This window comes from Macaca thibetana, chromosome 5 (genome assembly GCF_024542745.1).
Source record: "Macaca thibetana thibetana isolate TM-01 chromosome 5, ASM2454274v1, whole genome shotgun sequence".
Taxonomy (NCBI): domain Eukaryota; kingdom Metazoa; phylum Chordata; class Mammalia; order Primates; family Cercopithecidae; genus Macaca; species Macaca thibetana.
In genome coordinates, this window is record NC_065582.1 from 176,297,939 (window position 1) to 176,322,351 (window position 24,413).

The following is a 24,413-nucleotide window of genomic DNA, read 5'->3' on the forward strand; positions in this document are numbered from 1 at the left end:
TGTTTGGCCTGTGGGTACTAGGACATGTAGCTTCATTGTGCTTTGGGGACCGTCTGGTGTCTAAGCCCCAAACAGCTTAAATACCTCTTCCCCATACCACAATATCCTCTTCCTCTTCCTCTTCCTCCACCTCCTCCTCTTCCTCCATTTCCTCCTCCTCCTCCTTCTCTTCCTTCTTCTCTTCCTTCTCCTCCTCCTTCCCCTCCTCCTCCTTCTCCTCCTTCTCCTTCTTCTCTTCCTTCTCCTCCTCCTTCCCCTCCTCCTCCTCCTCCTTCCTCTCCTGCTTCTCCTCCTTCTCCTCCTTCTTCTCTTCCTTCTCCTCCTCCTTCTCCTCCTCCTCCTTCTCCTCCTTCTCCTCCTCTTCCTTCTCCTCCTTCTCCTCCTCCTCCTCTTTTTCTTTCTTTCTTTCTTTTCTTTCTTTCTTTCTTTTTCTTTTCTTTTCTTTGTTTCTTCCTTTCTTTTCTCTCTTTCTTTCTTTCTTCTTTCTTTTTCTTTGAGACAGGGTTTTATTCTGTCTTGTAGTGGCACAATCACATCTCAATGCAGCCTTGACCTCCTGGGCTGAAGCGATCCTCCCACATCATCCCCCAGAGCAGCTGGACTATAGGTACATGCCACCATGCCCAGCTAATTTTTGTACTTTTTGTAGAGAAGGGGTCTCACCATGTTGCCCAGGCTGGTCTTGAACTCCTGAGCTCAAGTGATTCACCCACCTTGGCCTCCAAAAGTGCTGGGATTACAGGCATGAGCCACCATGCCCAGTCCCCTTTCTTAATGTAATTTTCTAAAAGTAAAAAATACACACATTACATTATAGTGAAAAAATAACAAGCTCTCCAGTTGGCCTCATTTCTGTAATAGTTATTTGATGTGGTTTCACTTCTTTTGTTTATTTATTTGTTTGTTTCATTTATTGAATAAAGAGTCTTAATGTTTCTTCCTCTTAACTGACTGCTGCTTCTTCTAATTCCTCATCTTGGACTTTCTCCCAAACTGACCTCTAAATGTTGGTATTCCTCAGAATTCATCCGAGGTCCTCTTTACTATCTCTAAGGCCTGCGTAATCACATCCATCTCCAGCATCAAACTTCAACCCCATGTTGATAATTCCCAAATCCCTATCTTCTGCAAACCACCTCTCTTAGCTCCAGACCTGTGTATCTAATGACCCATTGAGCAGTTTTCCTTAGCTAAGTCCCAGGCAGCACAAACTCATAATGGTGAAAATCAGACTCTTCATTTCTAGTCCCATTCTGAAACCCACAATATCCTCTGCAGAGCTTTTCATCCCAGTAAACTCAGTTAGCTCTCTTTCCCATCTTCACTCTTCCTCTATCCCATCCATTTTCAGCTCCCAAAATTATATCTGTAAAACATGTGTTGATTGTCTATTTCTCCCCCATTTGCCTAGCTCCTTGCATGGCCCAGTCCCTATCAACTTTTGCCTGGACAATTGCACTAGTCTTCCAATGATACTGATCATCTCCACACCCTCCCTTTCCTCTAGAAGGAACTGCTTTCTGGTCTCTTGCAGAAAAGGCCATGCCTCCTTGCCTCTGGGCCTTTGCACGTGCTGCTCTACCTGCCTGGAATACACTCTTACTCCTATTCATGCTTCAGGGATCAGCTTGGTTCATCTTTCTCCCTTAAAGCCTTTCCTGAGAATGAAAGCAATTTTGTCTCATTTACATGACCTTTTACTACTACAGAAACTTCTGCTGTGCACACCTTTACCATAACATTTATTCTACATTATAATTATGGTACAAGGATGTGTTTCTTTTATAAACTAACCTTCATTCAGGCAGAGGCCATGTCTTCTGTATTGTCTATTCCCCAGAACATACCATGTGCCTAGTAAGTATTCAACACATGTTTGTTAAACCAGTCATCATTTTTATTTCCTTCCTTCCTTCCTTTCTTTCTCTCTCTCTCTTTTTCTTTCTTTTTCTTTCTTTCTTTCTTTCTCTTTCTTTTTCTTTCTCTCTCTCTCTCTCCCTCCCTCCCTCCCTCTCTCTCTCTCTCTCTCTCTTTCTTTCAGACAGAGTTTCACTCTCGTTGCCCAGGCTGGAGTGCAGTGGTGTGATCTCAGCTCACCGCAACCTTCGCCTCCTGTGTTCAAGCGATTCTCCTGCCTCAGCCTCCCAAGTAGCTGGGACTACAGGCATGTGCCACCACACCCAGCTAATTTTTGTGTTTTTAGTAGAGACAGGGTTTCACCATGTTGCCAAGGTTGATCTTGAACTCCTGACCTCAGGTGATCTGCCTGCCTTGGCCTCCCAAAGTGCTGGGATTACAGGCTTAAACCACCGCGACAGGCCTTTTACTTTTCATTTTCATTATTTTGCTTTTATTTTTTCCTGCTTATATTCATATCAACTACGTACTTCTAGAATATCCACAGAGGACATTTCTATTCTTTTCAACATTTTCTAAAAATCCTAAACTATTAGAGCAGAGAAATTTTGCTATTCCCTATTTTTTCCCAGACATTTAACAGAATTGTACACTGGCTGCTAGTAAAAGGATTCTGGTTTTAATGGAGTCAGATTTTGAATTTCAGTAGCAGTCTGACTGGCAGTCACAGCGTAGTATGGTGACTGGATGAACTGCTCGCGTTTTTATCCACAAAGCAAAACACATGACCTCGGGCTTTTATGGTGACAACATAAACCAGATATATGCTCAGTTGATTTCATTGGCACTAGAAATGGATCAGGTTTCATTTAATTAACCCAGAGGCTTTAGTCAATAGCACAGTCCTTGGAATAGAGCATCTCTCATGTAATTAGATTTAACTGTGGTAGCACCTGGAGCTTATATTGATGATGCTGACCACAATACAAAATGCACCAGAAAATTAGAGCTAAGTATTAAGTAGAGTGCTAAGAAAAGCCACTGATGAACAGTCTTGATAATATAATTTTTGTAGTTAGAAATGCATATTATTATTTTGTCTTATAGTTTTATAATCTCTTTTTCTTTGGTGTTTTTCTTATCATAATCCACTAAGTTTTCTTACTCAGCACACAATTCTAGAAGGAATACAATACTTTCTATGTTCTTCTTCTACTCTATGGTTGACTTTCAATTGGTAAACAGTTTCTATAGATTTTGAGCCCCCACCAGCAAAATGTTGTGTTCCATAGTGACTGTAGCTACAAAGCAAGTTTGAACTCATGGCTTCAAAAAGTGAAGAATAATGATACACACTCACTGAAAAGACCTGAGGAGAACTTATATGGTCCGTTTGTTCCACGTGTAATATTGCCAGCTTGAGAAAGGAGGAGAACATGCCTCCTAGTGCCTTTCAAAACAAATTATTCTTCTAGCTTATCCAGTAAAATATAAACTGCTTTATAACTGTGACTTCAGGCTATTATCATTGACCTTGCCTCTGAGTGGGATTTTACCACCAAGGGGAAATACTAACATTCTTTGAATTCTAACATATTTTCTTATAGTTCTTCATTCACGATGAGCAACCACGGTGTGCAAAACAGAGGTAAGAGCACTGTCAGAATTATCAAATAAACAGGTAAGTCATGATACTGTGATATTGCTGCACTGTGACTTAGCTGTTGTGAACCCCAGAGCCACTGAGCTGATGTGTACAGATGTAATTAGCTCATTTCCATTGCATTACTATGACAATAATTTTAATCCATGATTAAATATGATCACTTAGGTGGTTTCTAGTTTTTCCTCTTATGAATATTATTATGCTATCAACATTAGTATAGATGTTGTCCCATGTATAAAATGTGATCATTTCCCTTCATAAGAAATTGCCTTCATGAAATTGCTCTGTCTTAGGATATGCATCTCTTCAACTGCCCTAGATGTGTTTTCCAAAGTAGACATTGACTGGTCTCACCAACAGTGTGTGAGTCCCCATTGTTCCCCATTCTCTCCAACAGTTGTTTTTGACGAACTTAATTTTTCCCAATCAATTGGGTGCAAAACAAATTTGTCTCAAGAAAAATCTGCAAAATGAAGAAAATAAAACTGACGTCTCTTAGTAACTGTTTGTAAAGTAAAAATCAGAAGGATATCACATCTGTGGCAATGTCTGAAGCGGCAATTATAAATACAGAGTTCCATGACTGTTAGTGGTGGGTGTTGATACTACTAATTATTTTGCACAAACTATTGCCATCATATTCATTTGTCTTTCCTTTTTTCACTCTATGTGCCATGAAGATTCTGTGTTTACATCTAGCACTGGAATCTCTCTTTGTTGAGCCAAAAAAAGAAAAGGGGGTTTAAGCCTGGAGGAAGCAAAGCCCACAGGGTATTGTGGAGAGGATGAGGTTCTCTACTGATCCTGCTCCTAATTCTGTCTCTCTTCTTATAGTAAGATCACTTTGAACAAATTAATTCTTTGAGCTTTACCTTTCCCCTTTCATAAAATTCAAGTAGTAATGTTAACTGATATACTCATATTAATATAGTATTTGCACACACACACACACACACAGCCCTCTGCCTGCCACGTAGTAGGCAGCTGATACATTTTAATGTCCTTTTTTCCTTTTCTGCATTCTCTTTCTTCTTCCCACCCAAATGACCTCAGTAGACCTGTGGGTTGTCTCACTGACTTCCATCATGCCTTCATATCACTGCTGCCATAAGCCATCTAGGCCTGAGGATGGAAAACCAAGCTGATAAATTCACTTCCCCTCATATACACATTGCTAATGGGTTTCCCAACAGCAGATTCCTTTATTTAAAAGGTGCCCAAAGAGGGCTAAAATAAACCCAATGGACTCAATCCCTAGTCATCAAATGTCAGGAATGGAAGTCCTAAAGGTCAGATCTGAGTGGATGAAGATGAAAAGACTTGGAGCATCCCGGAGGAAAGTCCAGAGGCTGACTGGGCTCAGAAGGGGTGTTACTTATGGAGGTTTTGTTGCAGGGATGGGGAAGCAGAATCATAGCTTAGAGAGAAATCCAGAATCTTAACTTGAAATATAAAATCAAGCACAAATAAAAAAATAAAGAGCAATTGAAGAATGGAATGGAGGAATGGAAATGGCCTTCACAGATATGAGTCCAGTCAAGCACCCCAGGGCTGTAAGTAGATCATCTGTACTAGGGTTGCTTAGGTTACTGTCAGCTAATCTCACCTCATCTCAGAGGAAACAAGTTGCCGAAAGAAGCCTGAGATGGATGGCAAAATGTTTGAGCCTTCATTAGTTCCTGTTTCATAAACAAACATCCAACAAGAACACGGTTTGTACCAAAAATTGGGCTGAACCCCAAGAATACAGAGTGGAGACCAGCCCACCTTCTCTTAACCAGTGCTTAAGCACACCTGCGATGTTCCTCCATCAGCTACTGAACCGATACTCATTCTACTGGGTATGAATTCATGCCTGGATCACCAGTACTTGGCGATGTGAAGTAGGCAGAAAACAACACGAAGTCTCTACACTCCTAGAATTATCGGTCTAATGAGCTCTCCAATGCATCAGGTATAGGCATTCTAATGCATCAGGTATAGGCATTCTAATGCATCAGGTATGGGCAGCGGAGTGAAATTGACACCTCCATAGTTGTACATGTTATTATACTTATTTTACAAATGAGAAAATAATTTTGGGGAAGTTCAGTTATTCTTGTTCAGTTACTGCCTGATAAACAGATTTGGCTCAATTCTTTGATAAATGCATTCAAGTTAAACTATTAGGAACCCAAGCAAGTGGATCTCAGGACAGAAAAAATATTTTGACATGTTGGAAGAGGCCCCAGTTTTGGTTATATTCCAAAGTAGTAATGTTATTCTCTAAGTCTGGGATTGTAGATCATCTGTTTTCTTTTCCTTTTTTATTTTTAGTTTTTGTTCACTAATGCTTTCTCTTTGCTTTAAAATAGATGGCTCTTTTTCTTTTCCTTTTGTTTTTTTCTTGGAGATGGAGTCTCATCATGTCACCCAGGCTGGAGTGCAGTGGCGCAATCTCGACGCACTGCAAGTTCCGTCTCCCATGTTCACACCATTCTCCTGCCTCAGCCTCCGGAATAGCTGGGACTACAGGCGCCCGCCACCATGCCCGGCTAATTTTTTGTACTTTTAGTAAAGACAGGGTTTCACCATGTTAGCCAGGAGGGTCTCGATCTCCTGACCTCGTGATTTGCCTGCCTCAGCCTCCCAAAGTGCTGGAATTACAGGCGTGAGCCACCGCACCCAGCCTCTTTTTCTTATAAAATTATTTTTAAAATTGTGTATAAGGGCGAATTAAATTTTTCGAATAAATATTTATAGACTACCTGCTTAACATAAAATGCTTTATTATAAGTTACAACAGGGAGGTCTAGAACTGTGTTTCTCTAGTAATATTAGCAACACGCACAGCCAGTCTTGATGGGGTGGCTATATGATCAAACACTGTGCTAAGAGCTTAATCTATAATGCATAAGAATTTTAAATATTAGTAATTATTGATGTCAGTATGGTTTTTCAACCCATGCCTTTTCTATTAGGCTACTCTCCCTCAAATTTATCGTGCACCTCCACTGTGCTAGTCCCAATGTTCTTCCCCTTATCTTGTGGCTTCATTTCTGTGACCCTCCATTCTCCATATGAGGAGAGTCCTATTTCATGGGGTTATAAAACTTAAATGTAATGTTTTATTTAAGAAAAAAGATTCCAAAGATTAACTGCTTCAATTATTTTAAAACAAAATCAATTAAATACTTATAGCGAGTTACAGAGTCAGAATTTCTTTCATTCATTCATTCAACAAAGATCTAACCAGGCTTTCAGGGAAAATTTACTTGGCAAACTTGTTCTTTTTGTTTCTTTGTTCTGTTTTGTTTTAAGTCATTCTCTGAACAAACTACAAATGCATAGCTGTTTCCAAATGCTCTTTTTCAAGTAGGACTTTTAAAATATCCAAGCAAGGCACTGAAGGTTAAAAAAGAATAAATCAGTTGCCACAATATCATGAAAAATTCATAATCACTGAACATTACTATGCATGCAACACCATCTAAGTGATAGGAAATACCGAAAATGGTTATTTTTTCCTCTTGAGTATGTTCCTATTTCTTCAATCTATGTTGAAAAGTTAATTATGGCCATTTAAATAAGTCTCAAGTCAATTGTATTGTGTATTAGTACAGCTCTGTTTTTGGTTAGGATTTGCCTGGTATACAGGTCTCCATCCTTTTGCTCTCTGTGTCATTACATGTTAGAAGTGCAATTAGCAAATAGCTGGAATTTTTAAATCAATCTGCACCTGATTTTTAAAGGTAAGTTTGCACCTTTGATACTTATTGTGCTTACTGATATTTTGGGGTCTGTTTTTATATATGTTGTGCCTCCTATTTGTCCTGCTTTGTATTTAATTTTTTTGTCCTGCTGTATACTAGATTCATCTCGCCTTTATTTTCCTTTCTTTCTTTTTCTTGGAAATTATACATTCCAGTATCAGTCTTCTTTTGGTTACCCTAAATATTTTTAACAATGGTATGCTAAAATTTTAGCAATCTGAAATTCATATTTTCTTTTCAAACAATACAAAAAACTTAGAATGCTTTCTTTCCGAAAGTGCAGATTCTTCATTGTGTTTGAAAGTTAAATTTTTTTATTTATAAAATAACATTTTAAAACTAGGAATGGCTCTAGTTTTATTCTCATTTTTTAAAATAGAAATTGATGGCTGAAATTAACTAACCACAATTAAGGTAATTTAAACTTTAAGTGATCAAACAGTTTTCTGCAACAAATATTTTGATACAAATAACCCCTCATAACAAACATCCTTAAGCTCAACATTAAAAGCAACAATCCTGGCCAGGCGTTGTGGCTCACACCTATAATCCCAGCACTTTGGGAGGCCAAGGTGGGCAGATCCCCTGAGGTCAGAAGTTCAAGACCAGCCTGGCCAAAGTTGCAAAACCCTGACTCTACTAAAAATACAAAAATTAGCTGGGTGTGGTGGCAGGTGTCTGTAATTCCAGCTACTCGGGAGGCTGAGACAGGAGAATCGCTTGAACTGGGGAGGTAGACGTTGCAGTGAGCCAAGATCGTGCCATTGCACTCCAGCCTGGGCAACAAGAGCAAAACTCCGTCTCAGAAAAAAAAAAAAAAAAAAAAAAAAAAAAAAGCTACAATCTTTGGTTCTCCTTAGAATAAAATTGTCAATGCATCAGAAGTAGTGTTCTTCTTAGTAAACTTAGAGATAAATTTGGCTTTTTGATTACAAGAAGCAGAATTAGCACCTATATAATCTAAATATTATGGAAAATGGCATTTATTTGCTAATGTTTAATATTTCATCTCAAAAATTTACTGGATCAAAAGCAACCTATCCTTTCAAAGTTCTTGTTAAGTTACTAAGCATAACTGTAACTTTGGTTATGTTTTTAAAAATGAATTACAACTAAAAAACGTATAATTCTATATTCACACTGATTACCTCTTTTCCATTTCATATGTTATTTTTGCCTAGTATTTTACTTACATAATGTTTATCTATCCTAAAGGTTTTATGTTTTTAAAATAGCTACTCCTTGCTTAAAATTACCAATAAATTTACAGCTGTCTTGCTTGGTATTCCTCCTTATACTTCACTCCATGTTTGTGGTCTAAATTTCAAAATATATATATATTTTATTATTAACTGGGAAGACATGCAATGAAAATGTTATTTTGATTGAGGTATGTAGAGAAAATAGCACATTAACATTTGACAAGTGGTAGTGTCTTAAAGTTTAGGTGTCATGTGAAATCAAACCCCTATCAATGAACTTTTTATATTCTGCTACTTTAAAATCCCTCGGTCTGTCTTGTACTTGAATTTATCTTTTATCCAGGCAGGATTGTGCAACATCATGTATTGATGACTTGGAAAATAATGGATAATAGACATAAACAGGACTGCCACTGTTGATACATGTTATTATGTAATATATTTTTTAAATCACATTTGCACCACCCACCACATTAGAAAAGTGTAAATGTTGGGTTTCTGTTATGTTACAGTGGCAGATGCAAGATTCCTCAAACTCCAGTTTGCACTTGCAAAGTCCAATCTTATGATCAGGAACAGACACGGCCCCTTGTTTTCCATGAAGTGACAGGCTCACTTTGTTCATTTTTAGTAACGTATCTGTCAGATATCGAGGTCGGAATAACAATAGCTTGTCAGTCATTCTTTTGGGTTAAAAAGTATGATATTTCATTTTTTAAAGTTATTCTTTCAAGTTGAAAAAAATAGTGTTTCCAAAATAGGTAATGAACTTGTCCTGTTTAAAAAAATGAACAGAGTTCATTACACACAGAACAGAGTAGACAATTGGGGGAGAAGTGAGGATGTGGATGGAGAAATATGAATAGACAGTCCATTCAGAGCCTTATGGACAGAAGGAAAACACTTACATTTTCTTCTAGGCAGAAAGGAAATCATATCAGAAATTTTACCAAGGGGAGTGGCAGAGTCAGAATTCCAATTTTTTTTTTTTTTTTTTTTTTTTTTTTTTTGATGGACTCTTGCTCTGTCACCCAGGCTGGAGTGCAGTGGCATGATCTCGGCTCACTGCAACCTCCGCCTCCCTGGTTCAAGCGGGTCTCCTGCCTCAGCCTCCCTAGTAGCTGGGATTACAGGAGTGCGCCACCACGCCCGGATAATTTTTATATTTTTAGTAGAGACGGGGTTTCACTGTGTTAGCCAGGATGGTCTCCATATCTTGACCTCGTGATCCACCCACCTCGGCCTCCCAAAGTGCTGGGATTACAGGTGTGAGCCACCACGCCTGGCTCAGAATTACATTATTAAAAGATGACTCTGGGAGTCCTAAGGAAAGAGAGGAGGAAGTGCAAAGCTACAGGCAGAGAACAAAACAGAGAGAATTAAGGTCACTGGGTGAGCTGATGTGGTGTTGACCAAGAAGGTCCTCACAGATATAGGAAGGAGCGAAGGGTTTCAGTTCCTTTTAGGAGGTGGGGGACAGCCTGCACCAGTCACAAAATCACACTGAAATGTGAATTTAACCTTTCCAGATCATAGAGGAGCCTTGCAGCCCTGTTCTCCTCAGAGATGCCAGCCTCCAGCCAGCTGCAGCCCTCACGAAAATATACCACCCTATAAATACACAAGCTGGAGACCACCTTTCCCCAAAAGGTCTGATAGAAAGGTAAGCAGACATTTCTCTGCCAAGTCCTTCTAGATGTACTTGGCATCTAAATAGAGCTTTCCTGAACAATGCCCAAAATGAGATTATTTATGTTTGACTTTAACTTTTTCCCTTCTGGCTACATATTACTGGGTTTTAATATTTTTAAAGTATTTTAATATTTTTAAATATGTTGCTATATAACATATTATGTTGGTCTCTCACCAGATTCTTTGACTGGCATGTTTCCAGATTCTAAAGTGTTTTTAAAAAATTAATCCAAAAATATAGATATTTAGACATGTGTTTTATATTTACCGGCTGTCCAATAATCTTGTGGGGGGTTAACTAGGATATACAGGTTGCAATTTTTTTCCAGCAAAAGATTCATGTATTACACACTCATTTCAGTTAACAGTCCAGTGACCATTAGTCGAGCAGTTATTGTGCCAGATAATGTGCTAGAGGTTATGGTCCCCACCCTAATGGAGATGTAAAGAGTGGGGAGATGCAAATGGATGCTAACTGTGTTCTTGTGTGTCCATCATCTATTTTGTGGTCTCTTTCTAAAATATGCTCATTCCCTACAATTGATTATTTTTGCACCGTTTTTCACTTACATTACCCTATGGTGGGGGGATAAAGCTTTCACTGTATCTTGTATGCTTTCTCTCCATCACATTAGATGTTATTTATTAAAGTCTTTCACTGTAAAACCCCAGAGGATGTGCCTCTTCCAGGTCTCCATCCCACACCCTGCTATTACTCACTGTCCTGCTACAGAGCTTGTGAAGATTTCTAAGCAGAAGCAGAATGAATAGGATATCTCTGGTGAATTCTTACAGTATCCTAAAGCTCTTTTGTTATCCTTATATTCATATTAATTTCTACCAATTCTAAAAGGGTCTCATAATCTGAAATTAGACTTTGGAAAATATTTTCACATCCTGGCCAGGCATGGTGGCTCACGCCTGTAATCTCAGCACTTTGGGAGGCCAAGGTGGGTAGATCACCTGAGGTCAGGAGTTTGAGACCAGCCTGACCAACATGGAGAAACTCTATCTCTACCAAAAATACAAAAATTAGCCAAGTGCAGTGGCACATGCCTGTAATCCCAGCTACTTGGGAGGCTGAGGCAGGAGAATCACTTGAACCTGGGAGGCAGAGGTTGCAGTGAGCTGAGATCGCACCACTGCACTCCAGCCTGGGCAACAGAGCTAGACGTTGCCACAAAAAAAAAAAACAAAAAACCACACGTCCTGCTTTTATTGTCCCTTGTCATGCACTCGCCTTCCTTTTGCTCTTTCATCTTCTTCATAAACATGGGGATCCCTTGGTTCTAACTAGAGCTAACTAGAGGTCTACACAAGGTCACGCTCCCTCCCAGATCCCGAATTCCTCATAGGCATGAGACAGGCTTGGACCACATCAGGATTTCCCCGATTTCAGGTATTTGAATGTGCCTTTATGATTTGTGGCATATCTATGTCCTGTCAATAATAACATTTACTTAACAATACTCTTTAAGGTGACCTGTTTTCACTTGATATCACTATCCTTGTTAATTTTTTTTTTAAACCAGTGTTATATATCATAGAAAGTGACTTTAGAAGTAACTCCATTCAGGCCAGGTGCGGTGGCTGACGCCTGTAATCCCAGCACTTTGGGAGGCCGAGGTGTGCGGATCACAAGGTCAGGAGATCGAGACCATCCTGGCCAATAGGGTGAAACCCCATCTCTACCAAAAAAACAAAAATTAGCTGGGCATGGTTGCACGGGCCTGTAGTCCCAGCTACTCGGGAGGCTGAGGCAGGAGAATTGCTTGAACCAGGGAGTTGGAGGTTGCAGTGAGCCAAGATCGTGCCATTGCACTCCAGCCTGACAACAGAGTGAGACTCCGTCTCAAAAAAAAAAAAAAAAAAAAAAAAAAAAAAGAAGTAATTTCATTCCTTAGCGTATGCCCCAAAGAATTGAAAGCAAAGACTCAGATATTTGTACACCCACGTTCATAAAATTATTTGTAATAGACAAAAGATGGAAACAACTTCTATGTCCATCGACAGATGAATGGATAAACAAAATGGTACACACACACACACAATGAAACAGGAATAAAGGAATAAAAGGAATAAAAAAGGAATAAAATTCTAACATGTGATACAATATACAAGAACCTTGAAAACATTATGCTGAGTGAAATAAGTCAGACACGGAGGACAAATATATGACTCCACGTATACAAGGTGCCTAGAACAGGCAAATTCGTAGAGACAGAGGGTAGGATGGTGGTAACTGAGCCCTGAGGAAGGAGGTGGAGGTAATGGAGAGTTATTCTTTAAGGGATACAGAGTTTCAGTTTGGAGTCATTAGAAACTTTTGGAGATGGATAGTGGAAATGGCTGTAAAGCAATGTGAATGTACTTATTGCCACGGAATTGGTTAAAATGGTAAATCTTATTATATTGTTGCCGAAAAGAGTCAAATTCTGGAAAATATTTGAAGAGATTTATTCTGAGCCAAATATGAGTGACCATGGCCCATGACACAGTCCTCAGGAGGTCTTGAGAACGTGTGCCCGACAGGGTACAGCTTGGTTTTATACTTTTTAGGGAGATAGGAGACTTCAATCAAATACACCTTTTTTTTTTTTTTTTTTTTTTTTTTTTGTTTGTTTTCTTTTCTTTTTTTTTTTTTTTGAGACAGAGTTTCACTCTTTTTGCCCAGGTTGGAGTGCTATGGTGTGATCTCGGTTCACTGCAACCACTGCTTCCCAGGTTTAAGTGATTCTCCTGCCTCCCGAGTAGCTGGGATTACAGGTGTGCACCACCACACCTGGCTAATTTTGTATTTTTAGTAGAGACAGGGTTTCACCATGTTGGCCAGGCTGGTCTCCAACTCCTGACCTCAGGTGATCCACCTGCCTCAGCCTCCCAAAGTGTTGGGATTACATTTAATAAATACATTGTTTCAGTCCAGAAAGGTGGGACAGCTTGAAGTGGGGCCTTCCAGGTTATAGGTAAATTTCAAATTTTTCTGGTTAACAATAGGTTGAGTTTATCTAAAGACCTGGGATCAACAGAAAGGGAATATCACTGATAGATAGAGGTCTTTTTATCGGTTAAGATAAGGGATTTTGGACCAAAGTTCTTATTGTACAGATGAAGCCTTCAGGTAGCAGGCTTCAGAGAGAATAGAGTATAAATGCTTCCTCTCAGACTTAAAGTCTGTGTTGATGTTAATGACGGAGAGGTATAATGAGGCATGTCTGACCCCTAATTCCCGTCATGACCCAAACCAGTCTTTCGGGTTAAATTTTAACAGTGCCCTGGCAGAGGAGGAAGTCCATTCAGATGGACTTAGGAGGCCTTAGAATTATATTTTTGGTTTACAATATTTTCCCTAATTAAAAAGAAATTCATTGCAATATAAACAAAACAAGCTATTAAACTGTAGCAGGATCCCATCACCTGCTAATGACTCTCAGCATAAGGACTGCTCCTCTTCTGTTAAAGAAGAGATTAGAAATGTCAGACAGATATTAAAGATGCATTAGGCCAAAATGAAACATTCCTTTTGAATTATTCAGGGGAACTAGAAAGAGAATTAGAAGGGGACTCCCTTCCCCACAAGTGATTCTGAGATATGTAATTCAGTTTCTGAGCACCAGTTACATTCACCAGCCATCCCGCATGACCACACCTGGAGAAACATAGGACTCATCTCTAAACGTCTTCCAACTTGGACAAATAAATAAAAACAGAGTAGATGAAATGCACCATGACTGAGCTCTGCCAAGTCCATGGACTGGCCAAGAGGCCCCCTGGAAGCAGTAGACCACTTCAAGCTTAGACAGTTCACGTTTCAGTGGGGAGATGGGGCTCCACGGCTTCCCTTTGTCTCTAGAGCCTGTCACATGGCTTTGCTGGAGTGAGGCAGAGCTGGTCCTGCCATGGACCTTTTCAGCAAGGGGGTAGGGACTAGGTCAAATAAGAGGTGAGTTTTGGACCAGGCGCGGTGGCTCACACCTGTAACCTCAGCACTATGGGAGGCCAAGGCATGTGGATCACCTGAGGTCAGGAGTTTGAGACCAGCCTGACCAACATGGTGAAGCCCAGTCTCTACTAAAAATACAAAAATTAGTCGGGCATGGTGGCACATGCCTGTAATCCAGCTACTTGGGAGGCTGAAGCAGGATAATTGCTTGAACCCAGGAGGCAGAGGTTGCAGTGAGCCGAGATTGTGCCACTGAACTCCAGCCTGGGCAACAAGAGTGAAACTCTGTCTCTCAAAAACAAAAAAACAAAAAAAAAAAAAGAGGTGACTTTTAGTCCCAATCTTGATGCAAAAGAATGGCTGAGCTGGGTAGGCAGAGGTGAAGACCAGGAGGGATTCCAAGCAGTAGGGCCAGTTCTGTTCTATTCCTGAAGCTGTGTGTGTCCAGAGTACAAGCACTTTTGTCTGGCCAGACCCATGTCTGAAATGGGGTGGCAGGAAGTGAGACTGCAGGGTTGAGTTAGAGCTAACTCATACCGTTCCAGATGGTGTTCACATCAGTGTGTTCTCACGTGAACAGAATCAGAATCTCAGTATTGAATGTATCAGGTTTATTTTTCAGTGGACCAGAGACTCCAAATGAATGAGAGACAAAAGACCTGACATCACGTACCTAACTCTTGCCAACCATGTGACAGGTTTTGACAACTTTTTTTTTTTTGAGACGGTGTCTCGCTTTGTCACCAGGCTGGAATGCAGTGGTGCAATCTCGGCTCACTGTAACTGCCACTTCCCAGGTTCAAGCAATTCTCCTGCCTCGGCCTCCTGAGTAGCTGGGATTATAGGCACGTGCCACCATACCCGGCTAATTTTTGTATTTTTAGTAGAGACGAGGTTTCACTGTGTTGGCCAGGCTGGTCTCGATCTCCTGACCTCTTGATCTGGCTACCTCGGCCTCCCAACGTGCTGGGATTACAGGCATGAGCTACCACGCCCAGCTCAGGTTTTGACTTTCTGAACCTTCACTGTCCATCTTCACTAGGGTTAATACTACCTGACATGCCTACTTCAAAGATGTGTTGTAGGGATGGGCTGATATGCTACTAAATAAGGAAGGACCTTATAGATGCTGGACTCACAAGGAGGGTTATTTAATATTACGATCCTCGGAACCCTGTGAAGGAATTGCAAGTCCATGATGCATCTCCCTGACTGCCCTTCCTTCTCCCAGTTAGTCTGGATTTTATCATCAAAAGAATTTAAAATCATTTAACAGTGATATAAATAAAGCAGCGTGGCCCAGGGAGAAAGCTAGATAAACTAGGATCCGAATCATAGCTCAGCCGCCTGTGCCTCTAGAAAAGTGGCAGAGATGGACTCTTTCTCCCTCCCTGCTGTTTGTATGTTACTAGGGCAGTGTAGGCTTCACAAACAACACATATTTCCACCTCAACAAGCCTCAGCAGCTGAAGATTCAGAAAGCACTGATAGATAGCGGGCTTATCATCTGTTCTGAGGGTGGTGCTGAAGGACCTTTCTCAACAGATTCCCGTTGACTTCAGAATTCCCCAGATGCAGTAACTTTTTCTGTGTCTCCCTGCCCCAAGTATCTGTGGGCTTCTCCAAGTTCAGGGACTAAATGTTAGGCACTGAATATTTACTATAGATTAAACTGTGATTAGGCACTGGTGGAACAAAAGTAAATTTTGAATTAATTAATCAATAATTCATACTTTCCTTTGACCCTAAAATATTTGTAATTGATTCTGTTCTGCAGGATTTCCAGCACAATGAATGGTACATTGGAGAGTACAGCCGCCAGGCAGTCGAAGAGGCATTCATGAAGGAGAACAAGGTAATGCCTTTCACATGGTCCACCGTCATTGTTTCCATAGGCATCTTAAGGTTCTCTGCTCATGTGTCACAAGATGTAACAAGCAACTTGCTTTCATGTATTATTTCCTGCATCACCCTGCATTTCTCAACGCTGGGAGGCTGTAGTTGAAAAAGGCATTTAACATGGAGAGTTTCAGGCCAGGTGCAGTGGCTCGCCCCTGTAATCCTAGTACCTTGGGAGGCCGAGGTAGGTGGCTCACTTGAGGTGAGGAGTTTGAGACCAGCCTGAACAACATGATGAAACCCTGTTTCCACTAAAAATACAAAAAAAAACCCAAAAAAAAAAAAAAAAAAAAGAAATTAGCCAGGTGTGGTGGCACGTGCCTGTAATCCAAGCTACTCAGGAGGCCGAGACATGAGAATCACTTGAACCTGTGAGGTGGGGGTTTCAGTGAGCCGAGATTGTGCCACTGCACTCCAGCCTGGGCAACAGAGTGAGATGCTGTCTCAAAAATAAATAAAATAAAATAAAATAAAATAATAAAAACAAAAAACAAGAAAACATGAAGAGGACTGGGCGCAGTGGTTCACGCCTATAATCCCAGCACTTTGGGAGGCCAAGGTGGGTGGATCATCTGAGGTCAAGAGTTTGAGACCAGCTTGGTCAATATGGCGAAACCCTGCCTCTACTAAAAATACAAAAATTAGCCAGGCGTGGTGGCAGGCACCTGTAATCCCAGCTACCCAGGAGGCAGAGACACGAGAATCGCTTGAACCTGGGAGGCGGAGGTTGCAGTGAGCCAAGATTGTGCCACTGCACTCCAGCCTGGGCAATGGAGTGAGATGCTGTCTCAAAAATTAATTAATTAATTAACTAAATTAAATAAAAATATAAAAACAAAAAAAAGCATGAAGAGGACCGGACGCGGCAGTTCATGCCTGTAATCCCAGCACTTTGGAGGCTGAGGCGGGTGGATCACCTGAGGTCAGGAGTTCAAGACCAGCCTGGCCAACGTGGTGAAACCCCGTCTCTACTAAAAATATAAAAATTAGCCAGGCATGGTGGTGGGTGCCTGTATTCCCAGCTACTCATGAGGCTGAGACAGGAGAATCGCTTGAAGCCGGCAGGCAGAGGTTGCCGTGAGCCGAGATCGTGCCACTGCACTCCATCCTGGGCCACAGAGCAAGACTTTGTCTCAAAAACAAAAAACATGGAGAGTTTCAGGCCTGAGGCTTGGTTGTGCTAATTATCAGCTATGTGGCTTTCTCAAGTTTCTAAATAACTTCCCATGTAGATTTATTCATTTGTAAAATGAAACATAGTAAAATCAACCCTAAGGAACTATTTTGAAGATGAAATATGGATACTGGACTATAGAGGTCACAATAGAAGGGGCTTCCTTCTGCTTTCATCAAGTTTTATCTCCTTAATCAAGGTTTGCCCAAAGTACTGTAGGGTCTTTATGTCTCACTTCTTCGAGAAAGGAGCAGGGATTGTGAAGGCTGCAAAAGTCAGGATATGGTAGGTTACGCTGCAGTAACAACCCCAAGATCTCAGTTGCTTAACATAATGAAACTTTACTTCTGCTTGCAAACCATGTTCAGGATGGGTTTGGGTGGATAAACCCAGGCTGCTGGGGCTCCATCTCAATGGTGTGCTTCTACCCTCACACTCTGACTCGTAATACATCCTCTCAGAAGTAACATAGTTTACTTCCGCTTACACATTTTTGACCAAAGGAAGTCACGTGACCAAACTTAACTTCGAAGATGGTGAGGAAGTACAAACCTACATGTGACTGAAAGGAGAAAAGAACTGGAATACTTGTCATCAGGTCAAATGACTACCACAACCATCATCATCCCAAAGAGCAAATGATTATCAAGCAATGACTATGTGCAGAGAACTATGAGATTGCTTAGAAGTTATAGAAAGTGTCTCAAGACTGATGCAACATCAAAACCTATCCCCAGCTAATCAGTACAATGGGCATTGTTGAAAGAGGTAACCCAAACATGAATGAATTAGTTAATTAGTGAATAAATGAGAGGTCTACAATAAATTTTCATAAAACCTAGCTCTCAGAATTGATGTTGTAAAATTAAATAAATGATATGTATAAGTTGCTATGGTAAAGAGAATCATGCCCACTCCAAAGATGTTCACATCCTAATCCCCAGAACCTATGAATATGTCACCTTCATAGAAAAGGGGACTTTGCAGATGTGAAGGTAAGGATGTTGAGAAGGGGAAGTAACTATGCATTATCTGGGTGGGTTCAATATAATCACAAAGGTCCTTGTAAGAGGGAACCAGGAGTTTCAGAGTCAGAGAAGGGACGTGATAATGAAAGTAGAGGTCAGATGAATGGGAGAGCCACAAGCCAGGGATCTTGCTGGCCTCCAGAAACTGGAAAAGTCATGGAAACAAAGTCTCTCCTATTAATTTTAACCCAGCAAGACTCATGTTAGACTTCTGACCTCCAGGACTGTAAGAGAATACATTTCTGTTTTACATCACTAATTTCATGGTAATGTGTTATAGCAGCAATAGGAAATGATACCATTGCTTACAAAGTATCTTGAACACACACGGAATAAATGGAATATCCCATTTCCTAGATGAGGAAACTGAGGCTAAGCCAATATGTTGGTCATAAAGTAGAGAAACTGACAGAACATGCATTCAAGATCAGTGCTCTTTTCACAAAATCCCAGCTGACTCTAGTAGCCCTCAAAGTTCTTTTCACAGCCCAGGTGGAGAGCCCTGGGTGGTTGGCTGATGCAGCTTCTTGAGGACCCTCCTTTCCTCCTTCCAGGGAATCTGGCCATGCCTTGGTAGAGTGGCGAACCTGGTGATGGTAGATTCCAACGCTGGCTGTCGTTCTTGGCTAATCCGTGCCCACTGCACCATTGCACTCACAAAGCCTGTTTTCCATCAGAAGAACTAGTCTTAGCAGACCTCCTTCCAGGAGCCCGTATGTGGATTGTGCTGGAAAAGCAATATGCATGTGACCTGATGCTCTTCCGGCAGCATTTGGGCGCTCAGCAAATGCTCCCTTCCTCTCTTTCTGTGTGCCTGCTTCTGCCTCTTCCCAAGAAACTTATACCATAGCAACTTATACGTATAACTTATTTTAATTTTAAGAAAATAAAATCTCAGTTAAATGACTTCATATGCTCCCTTTCATATTCTACTTTTCTGTTTGTCTCAGTTCTGTCAAAATGTGTTTCCCATTTATGAAAGATAATTTATTTTAAATTTCAGAATTACTCAGATTTATTTTGACAAATCATTTCAGAGTTTAAGAGGATAAACCCAAAAATTGGCCGTGAGTTTTGGCCTCTTCTCTCCTTCTGATCTTTGGCAGTGCTCTGGGCTTGAACATTAAGGCTTCAATTATGACTAAACATTTTAGGCAGAACAAGTTCCAGAAAATTCTGCCATCCTATTTTATACAGTCAGAGGCTTGTGTATTTAAAGGGTGAGGATTTGGTTTGGCTTTTCAGTATTCCATTTAGTAACTGTGATGCTTTAGGGGATTCACTTAAGCCTTTAGACTTTTATTCCTTTACTTGTAAAATAAGAATAAAATTTTTCCATCAATGTTTATGTAAAGAACCCAACGTTTATGTAAAGAACCTGTAAATAGGCTGGGTGCAGTGGCTTACGCCTGTAATCCCAGTACTTTGGGAAGCCGAGGTGGGTAGATCACGAGGTCAGGAGATTGAGACCATCCTGGCTAACACGGTGAAACCCCGTTTCTACTAAAAATACAAAACAAATTAGCCAGGTGTGGTGGCGGGCACCTGTAGTCCCAGCTACTCGGGAGGCTGAGGCAGGAGAATGGCGTGTACCTGGGAGGCGGAGCTTGCTGTGAGCCGAGATCGTGCCACTGCACTCCAGCCTGGGCGACAGAGCAAGACTACGTCTCAAAAAAAAAGAACCTGTAAATGAACCAGGCACAGTGGCTCACACCTATAATCCCAGCACTTTGGGAGGCTGAGGTGGGCAGATCACGAGGTCAGGAGTTTGAGACTAGCCTGGCCAACATGGTGAAACCCCGTCTTTACAAAAAAGACAAAAATTAGCCAGGCGTGGTGGTGGGTGCCTATTATCCCAGCTACTCATGAGGCTGAGGCAGGAGAATCACTTGAACCCTGGAGGCGGAGGTTGCAGTGAACTGAGATTGCGCCACTGCACTCCAGCCTGGGCAACAGAGAAAGACTCCATCGTAAAAAAAAAAAAAAGTCCTCTAAATGAAACAATGTGTGCAAAGTGCTTGGCAATTCTCAATGCACCTTAGCTACCAGTATCATCATAACATCACTATCATGTTACAATATTATTTATAAATTTTGTATACTTAAAGTATTGCTATGTTGTATTATATAGTATTATCATTATTATATATCTATAAGTATTCATTATAGAAATATATAATTATATATAGCTATTATAAAATATAGAGAATTATATATCATAATTTATTATTATAGCTATAAATCACTATATATATTATCTATATTTATCATGCTTTTTTTTTTTGAGACAGGGTCTCACTCTGTCACCCAGGATGGAATGCAGTGGTGAGATCTTGGCTCACTGCAACCTCCGCCTCCTGGGTTCAAGCGATTCTCCTGCCTCAGCCTCTGGAGTAGCTGGGATAACAGGCACATGCTACTATGCCTGGCTGATTTTTGTATTTTTAGTAGAGATGAGGTTTCCCCATGTTGGCCAGGCTGGTCTCGAACTCCTGACCTCAAGTGATCCACCTGCCTGGGCCTCCCAAGTGTTGGGAATACAGGTGTCAGGCACCGCACCCGGCCTCTATTCTTCATAGATCACTTATAACCATCTATACAATACACACAATTACACTTACAGATTTTTCATTTTCATTATATAAATAACACAACATAACTACAAAACTAAGCCTGGTAGATGTGTTCATGTGCAGGAGGACTGCTCCATTTCTCAGTCTTTTACAACCAGATCTTAGTATCATTCTGAATCATTCCCTGGAGTGTACAAATTATTTCTAATCATTGTCCTGTTCTCAGCTTTTGGACCATTTGACGCTGTTGACCTGCTTTTGGAAACCCTCAGTCTCCACCTCTTGACTTCTGTCACTCTGAATCTCCTGGTCTTCCGTCATCTTTCAGACATCTCCAGACCTTTTGTGTCCTCTCTTCTTTGCCCTGTACTTGCCCTCACCTCAACATAGGCTACAATTCCTCCTCCCATAAAGGGCCTCTCCATTCAGTTTGATATCCATGACTTAGAAGCCCCATGTCTCTTTCAGGAACCCTAATCCTGCATAGACATCTTTGCACACAGAAGTCCAATTTATCAGGTAAAAGCTTTCTCTGCTCAAAGCCTCCCACTATCTCTAGAATAATACCCAAGCATCAGGCAGAAGAGGAAATATGTGAACACTAAGAGACGAATACATTAAGAATCGAGCTGGAGAAGGGCTTTTCCATGCAGAAGGAGTAGCACATGTGGCATGGTTCAGCTGTGACCCTACACAGATCTCATCTTGAATTGTAATCCCCATAATCCCACGTGTCTAGGGAGAGACCTGGTGGGGGTGACTGGATCATGGGGGCAGTTTCCCCCATGCGGTTTTAGTGAGTGAGTTCTCGTGAGATATGATAGTTCTATAAGGGGCTCCTCTCCCTTCACTCCTCAGTCTGCTCTCTCCCGCTGCCATGTGAGAAGGTCCAAGCTTGCTTCCCCTTCGCCTTCCGTGTGATTGTAAGTTTCCTGAGGCTTCCCCAGCCATGTGGAACTGTGAGTCAATTAAACCTCTTTCCTTTATAAATTACCCAATCTCAGGTTATTTCTTTATAGAAGTGTGAAAACAGACTAATACATCATGCAAAATCTGGGAGCCCCAAAGCAGATGGTGCCTTTGGGAAATGGTGGCTTAGCTGGAGCCAGGAGCCAGAGGCAGAAAGCTGCAGGAGCAGTGAGAGATCAAACTGCAAGATAGGTTGGTCATGCTAAGTTCACGGGCACTATGCCCAGGTCAGCAGGAAATGATGAAAGTTTTTTTCTTTTTTGTTTTTGTTTTTGTTTTGGAACCGGAGTCCTGCTCTGTTGCCCAGGCTGAAGTGCAGTGGCACGATCTCGGCTCATTGCAGTCTCTGCCTCCCAGGTTCAAGTGATTCTCCTGCCTCAGCCTCGTGAGTAGCTGGGATTACAGGCACGCACCACCACCATGCCTGGCTAATTGTTGTATTTTTAGTAGAGATGGGGTTTTTCCGTGTTGGCCAGGCTGGTTTCAAACTCCTGACCTCAGGTAATCTGCCTGCCTTGGCCTCCCAAAGTGCTGGGATTACAGAGGTGAGCCACCACACCTGGCCTTGATGAAAGACTTTCAAGAAGAGAGTGTCAAGATCCAACTGGTACACATCTCAGAAAATGACAAGAACCCATAGACACGCAGACACTCAGTACAAACTTACTGAATTAAAGTGGTTTACCCAAAACTAAATCCATCTGGGAATCTCATGCATGCAAACATCATTGTTGCCACCATTACAAAGACAGAATGCTGGCATGCCTGAAAAGATGGCTGTTACTCTTTTTGTTTCAGGATGGTACTTTCTTGGTCCGAGATTGTTCCACAAAATCCAAGGAAGAGCCCTATGTTTTGGTTGTGTTTCACGGGAACAAAGTCTACAACGTAAAAATCCGCTTCCTGGAGAGGAATCAGCAGTTTGCCCTGGGGACAGGACTCAGAGGAGATGAGGTGGGTATAACTCAACAGCCTCCCTGTTCCAGGCTAAGCCCAACAAATAAAGGGAGAGTTTGGGGGATGTCGCCCTGGAGGAGGAGGATGCTGCCCTGAAGAAGGGGGATGTAGGCTGACCTCCCCATCCCTTCCACAAATATCTGCACATCTTACACTTTGGCCTTACACAGCGGCCAGTTTTGACCATTTCATGCACCCCCGTTGCCTGCCTTGCCTATTAAAGAAAACTCATTCTACAAGACACATCTAAACTCTGCCTCCCAGGAAGCCTCCAGAGGAGCATACACTAATGCCAAATTCCTTTCCCTCCTCAGCACTGAAATGCCCACTGCAGACATTTCTGATGTCTGTCGGAATTCCTTAACTATAGATTTGTGTCCCCAAAATGAATGTGAAACCAGCCACAGCATTTGGGCTATGTTGAGCATGCCTGTCCTCAGTACAGATCTGCTGATGGGGGCGAAAGAATGAATCAATTAAAATATTCGTGAATAACAGAAATCAATCCACAAGAAAGGGGAAATTTTCACTGAATATGTATATGCCAGGCCTATTCTATCTGCATTACTATTATTATTATTTTGAGACAGAGTCATACTGTCACCCAGGCTGGAGTACAGTGGCATGATCTCAGCTCACTGCAACCTCCTCCTCCCGGTTCAAGTGATTCTCCTGCCTTAGCTTCCTGAGTAGCCAGAATTACAGGCATGCACCACCAAACCCAGCTAATTTTTATATATTTTTTAGTAGAGATGGGGTTTCACCATGTTGGTCAGGCTGGTCTCAAACTCCTGACTTCAGATGATCTGCCTGCCTCGGCCTCCCAAAGTGCTGGGATTACAGGCGTGAGCCACTGTGCCTGGCCAGCGTTATCTTATTTTGATCCTCCACAACTCTTTGGAGTCATGATTTTTCCTATCTTAGATGTAGGAAAACTGAGGCTCAGAAAATTAAATAAATGGCCAAAGACGCACAGGCAGTAACGGAAGGGGGAAGGAGAGGCTGCTCCTGTAACTCCCCTGTTGATGAAGGAAGGGGTAAAGGAAGGAAGGAATGAAGTTAGTTATGAGCCACCATTTCTAAGGATGTGAGCTCAGGCCGGTGACTTAACTTCCCTGGGCTTTAATTTCCTCAAATGTCAATGTTATTTTAAAGCCTAGACTTCAACAATTTAGTGATTCCCATTTAGCATCTTCAGGTTGCAGTTTTATCTGTGGGTGTGTATTGTTAGGGGCTGAATCGTGCCTCCCTCACTCCAAAAAACCCACACTTTGAAGTCCTAACCCCCAGTAGCCCAGAATGTGACTGTATTTGAAGATAGGGCTTTGAAAGAGATAATTAAGGTTAAATGAGGTTATTGGGATGAGTCCTAATCCAATATGACTGATGTCCTTGTGACAAGAGGAGACACACACAGAGGGGCGACCATGTGAGGACACGGGGAAGGGACGACTATCTGCAAACCAAGGAGAGAGGTCGTGGGAGAAAGCAGCCTTCCAACACCGTGGTCTTGGGACTTCAGCCTCGAGAACCGCGAAGAAAGACATTTCTGTTGTTTAAGCCACCTCATCTGTAGTGCTTAGTTACGGTAACCTTGACAAACTAATACAGGATAAAACCAGAACTTTCACACAGATACCGACTGTTTTTCAACAAGTAACAAAATAGGGCACATTGTTAGGGCTGCCAACAGGCCTCAGG

At 41.5% G+C, this 24,413-nt stretch overlaps 1 protein-coding gene across 3 annotated transcripts in view; it reads left to right on the top strand.

Annotated features, from left to right (window-relative positions):
• Positions 1–24,413, top strand: part of CLNK (cytokine dependent hematopoietic cell linker) — a 245,670-nt gene that overhangs the window by 208,729 nt on the left and 12,528 nt on the right. For 2 of the 3 annotated variants that reach the window (XM_050792136.1, XM_050792137.1), the window contains exons 15-18: positions 3,465–3,505; positions 10,007–10,140; positions 15,890–15,967; positions 22,554–22,709. In XM_050792136.1, coding sequence (XP_050648093.1) covers positions 3,465–3,505; positions 10,007–10,140; positions 15,890–15,967; positions 22,554–22,709 — 409 coding nt within the window. The other variant, XM_050792138.1, reaches the window with a different exon arrangement.